General features: G+C 46.7%; 1 protein-coding gene across 2 annotated transcripts; it reads right to left on the reverse strand.

The window, feature by feature from the left end:
• Window positions 1-818: 818 nt before the first annotated feature.
• On the reverse strand, window positions 819-9,671 carry IL4 (interleukin 4). Of its 2 annotated transcripts, XM_017872022.1 has the most exons (4): window positions 9,472-9,671; window positions 9,152-9,199; window positions 3,455-3,631; window positions 819-1,011 (listed from the first exon to the last, which is right to left on the reverse strand). In XM_017872022.1, exons 1-4 carry the CDS (start codon window positions 9,604-9,606, stop codon window positions 910-912), a joined length of 462 nt encoding a protein of 153 aa, XP_017727511.1. In that variant the 5' UTR covers window positions 9,607-9,671; the 3' UTR covers window positions 819-909. The 2 variants fall into 2 exon arrangements, with proteins under 2 accessions (XP_017727511.1, XP_017727512.1); XM_017872023.1 differs by lacking the exon at window positions 9,152-9,199.

The following is a 9,671-nucleotide window of genomic DNA, read 5'->3' on the forward strand; positions in this document are numbered from 1 at the left end:
AATCTATGACCATTTTTACCAACTGTTTTTTTGCTTTATCAATGTTAGATATCATATATTTATTTCCCTATTGAAGAACGAGAATTTACCTAATTTATTCTACCTCTTCCAAATTTTTATAGTAAATTATTTTTCATTCTTCTATTACCTTTGTCATTCTGATAAATCCCTAAACCTTGTGTTCTTGTTCCATCCACTGTAGACAGTGTTATTTAACTCCCCCTTCTCCTTGCAAGCTGGAGATAGCAGTGCCCACCTCTCTTTCTTTTCTTCTGCTTTCACCTCCCAGCCTTTTCCAGCTATAGCTCTTATATTGTTCCGTGGATAGCGATTTATAGTCTGTTCTCTAATCATCATCACGTCTTCTGTGCTTTGTCTATTGGTTGGTTCTAAGACTTGAGAGTCAAGATAATTTACATTATTACGACTTTAAATATCATTCACTGTAGAGCCATGTGGTGTACTGAGGATTACTTCTTTTCTTCTGTAGACGCAGTGTAACAATCCTTGTGCCAATGGGGGAAGAACATTTTAGACATCCAGTTGATACCTTTTCTGTTCAGAAATATATGGTAATCCGTAGCACTCATGGACCCACAGTGTCTTATTTACATCTTGTGTGGCCTTGTATTCTTTAATTATCTTGTGCGTTATATCCCTAACTCGAGAGGGAACTCCTTGAGGGGGAAGTGGTCTTTCCTGTTTTGCTCCCACAGCATTTATAGTTTCTTGGTAAATTAAATTGATTTCCCTAACAGTTGCAAACCATGATTTTGTTTGTCGAGTAAACATAGCCAATACCTTAAATGCCATTGCTGTTAGATTCTATATATACTTTATTTTATGATGAGTTATAAATATATAAATATTTTAAAAATAAAGCTATTAAAAACTCATAAATTAAAATATTCAGCTCCGACACTTTGAATATTTCTCTTTCATGATCGTCTTTAGCCTTTCCAAGAAGTCTTCCAACGTACTCTGGCTGGCTTCCTTCACAGGACAGGAGTTCTACAAAAGAAACATTTAATTAGCTTGCATTGTTAAGCATTTGTCTTGCCTGCCTGTCTACTTGATCAAGCCTACTTTGGCACTTGCCACCTGAACACTTACCAAACCAAGGCCTCCAGTCTAGCCTGACTGGGGGGAGTCTCTATCACTAGGCCAGCAGGTTTTGCCTGTTTTGGGTGCATTACTACTTACACTTCTAGAAATGGTTACTGTATACCATAACCTATCTGCTTTTGGGGTAGGCAGGGCGGCGGGGAGTGCAGTCTCTGGAGAGGTGTGTCACAGCTAGGTGCTTGCTCAGAGGGTGGAACTAGAAGGTGCTCGCTCAGACCTGCCCGTGCTCTACTGGGCCTTCTGCATGGCTGCCTGGACTGCTGAGAGAGATTCAGTCATGTGGCCCTTCTGTCATTAAACAGCAGCACTGCAGCACAGCAGCCCTAAAGGTGGGAAGGATTCCAGATGCTACCCCCAGGCCACTGCTTCCGTTTGAATCTCAGCTCTACCATTTATTAATTGTATTGCTGAGAACATACTACTTAATTTATAAAAGCTTCAGTTTATTTTGTAAAGTCGGGACAATTGTTTGCCTACTTGCCTGCTTCATAAGATAATGGAGAGAATTAAAAGAGAATATGTGTTGTGCCAAGTTCCTATCCCATGACCTATCCCATTGTCTACAAGGTGATAGGCCCAAAGAAGGGATACATGTCCTTGTTCTCTTCTAAAGCCAATTAATTCCTCCACTCGATATTAGATAACATCCGCTCTGGGCCACAAGGACTTCTGCCCTCTAATGATTCCTCCTCTTTCTCCTCTCTTCAGTTCTCCCTACTCCACCAGACCGTTCCCCCAGGTGCATTAGCATGCTGGGTATACCCTCCACCTTAAAAGAGCTTCCCTCACTCCATAACCGCCCTGCAGCCATGGTTCAGTTTCTCTGCAGCCTTATAGCTAAACACCTTCAAAGAGTATTCTGCCCTCACTGTTCCTTCTTTGGCTTCTCTCACTGCCCCATCCTCGGTAAGCCCATTCCAGCTGGACTTTCCTTCCTGCTTCTCCATTTACATCAGCCTCACCCATGACCTCCATCAGTCAAACCCAGGGGCCTTTCTCAGTCCTCACCTGACCTGACCTTTCAGTACATTTGAAACAGTCGACCCTCCCTCTGTGAGTGTCCTCACCGGCCTCCTGGGATACTGCCCACTCTCCAGTGTTCTCCTGCCTTACTGGTCTACTCCTCAGGCCCCTTTACTGGATCCTCCTCTCCTGACCTCCATGTGTTGATCTCAGGCTCAGTCCTTTGATCTCTCCCTTTCTGTCATTCAGACTTTCAATAGCATCTATCTAAGGACTCTCCTTTTTGTACTGCAAGTTCTGACCTCTCCCCTAAGTTCCAGACTTTTCTAACCATCTTCTCAACACCTTCATTTGGCTGTCCAACAGCCACCTTACATGTACAATGTACAAAATTGAACTCTTGATCTTCTGCTTAACCTCCAGCCCTGCCTTGCCCCCAGTCTTCCATCTCTCTGTAAACAGTACTAACCATCGCCAGAGGGGTTTAGGCAGGAACGAAGAGGTCATCCTTTCCTCCCCTGTATCTTACCCCTTACAACTGTTCTGTCAGCAAATCCTGGTTTTATTTTTAGTCATATCCCAAATCTATTCACTGTTCCCATCCTGTCCATGCCACCATCATCTCTAGCCTGGTTTACTGTGGTAGCCTCCCAACAGACCATCTTGCTTCTATGCTTCCCCCTTTCAGCCTATTTACCACACAGTAGCCAGACTGACCCTTTTAAATCACGTAAATCAGATCGTACAGTCTTTGCCCTGCCCAAAGCTCTGCAGGTGTTCCCTGCCATACTCGTGGTGGAATCTCAAGGCCTTGTGTGATCTGCTGTCCTAGAAACTCCCCCTCACTCACTGTGATCCAGCCACACTGGCCTTCCTACTGGTCTTTGAATACAGGAAGTTCATTTCCATCCTAAGGCCTTTGCATAGCTCCTCCTTCTGCCTGGAATGGCCTCTCCCCAGTTAGTCATGTGGCCTGCTCCCTCACTTAATTCAAATATCTGCTCAGATAATGTCACCAGCTCCTAAGTCAGCCCCTCCCCCATGACCCTTATGTTCTTTATTCCTGTGTTTTTCTTTGTAGCATGTATCACTACTGGGCATCATTTTACATGTTTGTTTTTCTAACTCTCCCACTAGAACATTCCACGAGAACAGGGACTTGGCCTGCGTGTCTTTAGTGACACGTCCTCAGCACCTAGAACCGCACCCAGCACTTATGGAACTTCAGCAAATACTTAGTGAATGAGTGAATGAATGAATGGGTTGACCAAGGGTGCTGCAGCTCCTAAGGAGGAGTGTTTAGAAGTGAGGCTGCTGTCCACCAGGAGCCAAGCTGCCAGCTTGCTAGGAATACAGTGCAGCTTACCAAGCCTGCCAGGCCCCAGAGGTTCCTGTCCAGCCGTTTCAGGAATCGGATCAGCTGCTTGTGCCTGTGGAACTGCTGTGCAGTCGCACCCAGGCAGCGAGTGTCCTTCTCATGGTGGCTGTAGAACTGCCGGAGCACAGTCGCAGCCCTGCAGAAGGTTTCCTTCTCAGTTGTGTTCTGGAAAGACAAATGCCACAGATAGCCATGTGCCAGCTCCATTTGGAGGATGGGAGAGAGATTTTTTCCTCTTGATTTCTTCTTTCCAGGGGGACAAACGGAGGTGAGTTTGCTCAACTACAGACCTGTCTTCAAGTATTCCACTGAAGGAAGGCTGCTTGCCACAGACATAAACCTCTGTCAACAACCTCTCCCAATTGCAAACGCAGCAGCCGTCTCCCCAGAACCTCCCAGTTTCCTTTCTCTCGGAGGATTTTGCTGAAAGGGTACCTGAATAAAGCCACCCCACAAGGAAAGGGCACAGTGGGGACTAGAATGCAGGACCATCTGTCGCTACAGCCCACGTTCCGCGTTCATATCTCTATATCCCACGAGCTATTCTGCTATGGACAGTGCCCACATGAGCTCTCAGTCAGGTTCTGCTCTCGTTCCCAAAGGTTTTAAAATGCAGCTTTCCCTGGAAATCCTGCATGCCTGTTGAATAAATGAGTTCACATCCTTTGGCCTGGACTCTGCTGCTTTGGGCAGCACTATCCGTTTGGCCCTCCCCATGGGAGATGAGAGCAGCACATGGTCCAAGTGAGGAGCTAAGACATTACCCCAGGCAGCAAGATATAAGTGTACAGATTGGGGATAGGTGTCCTGGGAGATCGGGAGAGGCTCTGGGAGCAGGTGCCATTGAGCTGAGCATTGGGCAGAGTTTCTGTAAGGGGCCTTTTGGCCCCAAATGGTGTGGAGTGAGAATCTCCCTGGAATGCTGGCAACTGTGAGGGTCTGACCACATGGCTCTTCCTGGGGCCCTTAACCTTAGAGAAGGGAATGGACACGCAGGGAGACAAGTCATTGGGAACCCAGGAGAGGGATTTTGTCTAGGTCTGAACTGGTCTGTCCTCTCATTTTTCAGTGAAGAACAAAGATGCAGAACTTGGAGAGGGTTCTTAGCTTGAGCCTAGTTCCTTTATCCAGTTCAGATAAAGCTATCCCCAGCCTCTTCCCTGACATGCTCTGGTCCCTTGCTACTCAAAGTGTGGTCCATGACCAGAAGCATGGACATCACTGGGAGCTTCTTAGAAATACAGAATCTCAGACCACCCATGCCCCACCCAGACCCTCTGAATCAGAACAGTGACAAGATCCTCAGGGATTTCTATCAGCAGCACTGTCCAAGCAACTTTCAAGTTCTTATAGTTACATTTTTTTTTCTGATGATCAAGGTAACATGTATTTACTATAAAGGTAATATATATTCGGCCGGGCGCGGTGGCTCAAGCCTGTAATCCCAGCACTTTGGGAGGCCGAGACGGGTGGATCACGAGGTCAGGAGATAGAACCATCCTGGCAACACTGTGAAACCCCGCTCTAATAAGAAAAATACAAAAAAAAAAAAAACTAGCCGGATGAGTGGCGGCTGTATCCCAGCTACTCGGAGGCTGAGGCAGTAGAATGCGGGAGCCCGGGAGGCGGAGCTTGCAGTGAAGCCAGATTGCACCACTGCACTCCGCCTGGCGGCGAACAGAGCGAGACTCCGTCTCAAAAAAAAAAAAAAAAAAAAAAAAGAATATATATTCAACCAAAAGTACATTCACTCATCCCATCAGCCAGAGGTAACTACTGCTGTTAATATTTTGGTAAATATCATCACACTTTAAAAAACACTTTTTAAAATAGGGATCAACTGTTGATACTGTTTTGTAACTTTTTTACTCTTTATATATACTATAAGCATTTCCTAAGCCCTTCAGTGGTATTTGAGAACATGGGTTTGAGAGCTGCATAGAAACGCATTGCATAGTGGTGCTGTCATTTGTCAGGCCCCTTTACAATTGTAATTTGCCTTATTTACAGCAGCTTTTTGTTTCTGTAAATAAGTGGCAGTGAGTAAACTATATAAATCTTTGTGTTCATCTCTTATTTATATAGGCTAAATTCTAGGAATGCAGTTCATATTTTAACGTTTTTTTCAGGAAGATCTAGACCCAGATTGAGGCACCAGAATCCCAGGCTACGGAAGCTTCCCCTTTCCTTTGTGGGGTGTGACGTCCCATGGGCAGAGCGGTTGGAAAGACATTTACTTAATGAACTGACTGAGAGTCACTCCTGGTTCCTGATTCTAGTTGGAAATATAAGAGTGTGTCAGTATGTTTGGGCTCTTGGAGCCAAGAAACAGACCTCTCTGGGCTTTGTGGGCGAGTCGAGGTGGAGGGACACAGGAGCTGGTGGGGGGCGGCAGATGCTACCTGAGTGTCTGGAGGTGGGCAGACATGCATGCTGCTGCAGAGGGAACGCTGCTGCAGAGGGAACAGTGAGATTCAAGAAGGCCGAAAAACCTTTGCTTCTTTTCCCACAAACCTTGGTGAGATTTTTCTGAAATGCTGGCTTGGAACCTGGAAATTAAACTTAATTTTGACCCATATATGGCCACATAGTATAGGAAAAAATCCTCTGAAGATATTTTTCAAAGGACTTTCTAAAGGAAACAAGGATAAAATAAGAATTGAAAAGAGTCTGCATTAAATGGAAAAATTTTAAAAGAATACAGCCTAAGGGCAGCTTTAGTGCGAGGCCTTTACGTTTTAGTTGCTCTGGTATCGCAGCGAGGGGGCGACACTCCGTCCCTGCCGTGACCCCGGACTCCTTCCACCTGCCTGTCTAGCTCCGGCTGCTGAGTGTGTCTGCCAGTGGCTCAGGGAGTGCACTTTGACAGCCTGGCTGACCTCACCATTGAGAACTGCTTAGGGAGTGACTGAGAAGGAAGTCTGTCCCTCCCGGGAATGTCAGGAAACAGCCACTTGGGAGATTTCTTCTGTGGCAGTGACTCTGTGAGAGTTCTAACTTGGTTCTTGACCAACCTCACTTGAGGACCATACAAATCCAGCCTGACTGGCACCGCATTCATTATCTCCCGTCCTGCCCAGGGTAGTCAGCTGGTGCTCTATATGAGAAACTCCTTCAAAAAACAGAGATATTTGAGGTTCATTATGGAACTCTCTGTAGAATTATGAACTTTAGCTCTCTTTGGTAAGTAGGAAATAGCTCCATCTACTCGTCCACCCAAGAAACCCTTCATCGACCAGCCAGCTTGCTTCTTCCCACTTTGCTATTCCTCAGACAGCCTTGACTTCATAGACACCCCAACAGGTGTAACCTATGAAGCCCAGGACCTAGATCAGTGCCTTCTTTCCAGCAACTGCCAAGAGTAGAATGCTACCCAACTTAGAGATACGAACATTCTTGTTCCCCCGAATAAATAAAATCAATAGGCTGGATTTTGGAAAGATGTTTTCTTTGGGAACACAAAGAAGTACCTTTCCCTCTGCATACCACCTGTGTAGGTTTTTGAAAATAGCAACATTTCACTGTTCTGAAATATCTTAACATGTAAGTAAGCAGTGCTGAATCTTCGAGGGGAAGAAAAGAGTAGAAGAGTGAGATTGAGAACTCCAGGAGGATGAAGTTCGGGGAAGGCAAATGAGACAGGTAAGAGTAAAGGCAGGCAGTGGGGATTGTTCTAGATGTCTGTGTGTGTGAGAGGGAGGTGAGTGAGGACTGAGTGAAGAGGGGAGTTAAGGACAGGAGGGCAGTGGTGTCCTGGCCTGTGCCTGGAGGTCTTCCAGAAACAGCCCAGATGGATAGCCCCAGGCTTGGCATCCTGGAGGGTTTGATCCTTTCCAACCTGGGCACCTCCTTCTTAGAATCATCGCTTCTCTGCAACGTGTCCTTGCTTTTAATCAGGGTTATATCATCTCACAATAACACTTTCCACTAACTCAAGAACTGGATTCCAATCAACCTTGCAATCACCTTCAGAATCACTTTCGTATCTTCACATGTGGAAACTGAGGTGCAGAGAGGTGTGAAGATGTGCCGAAGGCCAGCCACACAGCTAGTCAGTGGCAGAGCTGGGTCTAAAACCATAGGCAGTCTCACCTCCAGGCCCTCAACCCTCACCCTTCCTCCAGGCCTGGCTTCTAGTGAGGTGGTCCTTCCCTTGGCTTTGTTAGAGCCTTCTCAGCAGTGCCACAGGCCTCCAGAGACCCAGTGCTCAACCCAGTGGACTCTTGGCTTCTAGTAGGAGCCATCTCGGTTGGAAGGGCTTAGAAAATTTGTGTGTGTATATACATATATATATGTGTGTGTATATACACACCCCCATACACACACACATAAACTGTTGTCCAGGTGCAGTGGCTAATCCCAGCACTTTGGGAGGCCGAGGCGGATGGATTGCTTGAGCTCAGAAGTTCGAGATAAGCCTGGACAAAATGAAATGGCAAGACCCCATCTCTACAACAAAAATACAAAAATTAGCCAGGCGTGGTGGCACAGACCTGTCATCCCAGTTACTTGGGAGGCTGAGGTGGGAGGATAGCTTGAGCCTGGGAGGTGGAGGCTGCTCTGAGCTGAAATCGCACCACTGCACTCTAGCCTGGGTGACAGAGCAAGACCCTATCTCAAAAGAAAAAAAAAAACAAAGTGTGGATTTGCCTTTCAGGAATCTCATCCTGTATTGAACTCCTGGGATAACCTTTAATGAAATGAGATAGTCCAGATAAAGGCCCGAAGAGCAGTTTCCCTCATGAAGCAGGATGGGCCCTGTTCTATGGCCTGGGTGCCAGGGTGTGACCCTGCCCAACACACAGGGCTTCACTCCTGGCCAAATCATCCCCCTAGTTCGCATGGAAAGCAGTAGTTAGGAGACCACTGTGAAATTGAGGCTTTGGGGCTTTCATTCTCAGCCGTGTGTTTCCATGAAAACAGGAACTGAAATGCACAAAACTATTGATATGGCTGTAGTCATGTGTTTGTCAGAGAAAATGCACTATCAGCTGTCAAATCTATCTCCTCCCACTACAGATAGAGGGGTGGGGGTGAGGCAGCACAGGAGGCAGAGAGGCGAGGTGCCCCGGCAGCCGGAAGCAGGGATGTGCTGGATGCTACCCAGCAGGATGGTTCCGGACCGAGCTGGAGGGGAATTCGGCCCACCAGAGCAAGCTGAGGGGCCCTGGACCGCCAGCCCTGGAACCCAGAGGGCTGTTAGGTGGCCAGGCTGTGGAAGAGGAGGGGCTCTGGTGATACCTTTTCTGTTGCCATAGGAAGTCTCTTAGACAAAATGAAAGCTCCCTCAACCTGTCATCTCAATATGTTTCTGTGAGAGTATTTGGTTTTTCAGAAATGTATGGGCCAGAAAAATTCTCCCATTCAACAGGCATTTATTGAGTGCCTCCTACGTTCCAGGCACTATGCCAAAGCTAAGTAAAACCCAAGAGGGCTTTTCTTTGACCAGGATCTGAGTCAGGACTATAGCATGTAAGCTTTCTATTACACATCTTCTAAATCAAGTGAAACCAGAAAGACCAAAACATGCTTAAGAGTAAAAATCAGACTTCTCGTTCTTTGAAAACATCTAACACCTTAGAGTTAATTTGGGCCCGCTCGTTTTCCAGTAGACAAGTTTCTTATTCAGACACTTGGGGATGGATCTCCCCATTTGCTAAAACAGAACGTGGGACGGCTTCTTACCTTGGAGGCAGCAAGGATGTCCGTTACGGTCAACTCGGTGCACAGAGTCTTGGTCCAGGCAGAAACGAGAGAGCAAGAGACAGAGTTAACCTCCAACTGGACAGAGCAGTCCTTGATGAGCATCTCTCACTCCCTCCAACTGAGGAAACTTCCTACAAACCCTCAGAAAAAAGAGTGGCAGGGGAAGCCTCGCTGTGTGCCCTGGGCTGTCACCAACCACCAGTTCCAACTTCTCTAGCAACTGTTAACGTTTTCATGGCCTAGAAATACTGACAGCATCACCAGAACATCTGGAGAGATGGCGCCAGATAGGTACTCACCTTCTGCTCTGTGAGGCTGTTCAAAGTTTCGATGATCTCCCGTAAGGCGTTATGGCAGTTGTGTCCGTGGACAAAGTTGCCGGCACATGCTAGCAGGAAGAACAGAGGGGGAAGCAGTTGGGAGGTGAGACCCATTAATAGGTGTCAATTTGCAGTGACAATGTGAGACAATTAGTTTATCAGGAGAAGCTAACGATGCA

Source organism: Rhinopithecus bieti, unplaced genomic scaffold (genome assembly GCF_001698545.2).
Source record: "Rhinopithecus bieti isolate Rb0 unplaced genomic scaffold, ASM169854v2 scaffold_5889, whole genome shotgun sequence".
NCBI lineage: Eukaryota > Metazoa > Chordata > Mammalia > Primates > Cercopithecidae > Rhinopithecus > Rhinopithecus bieti.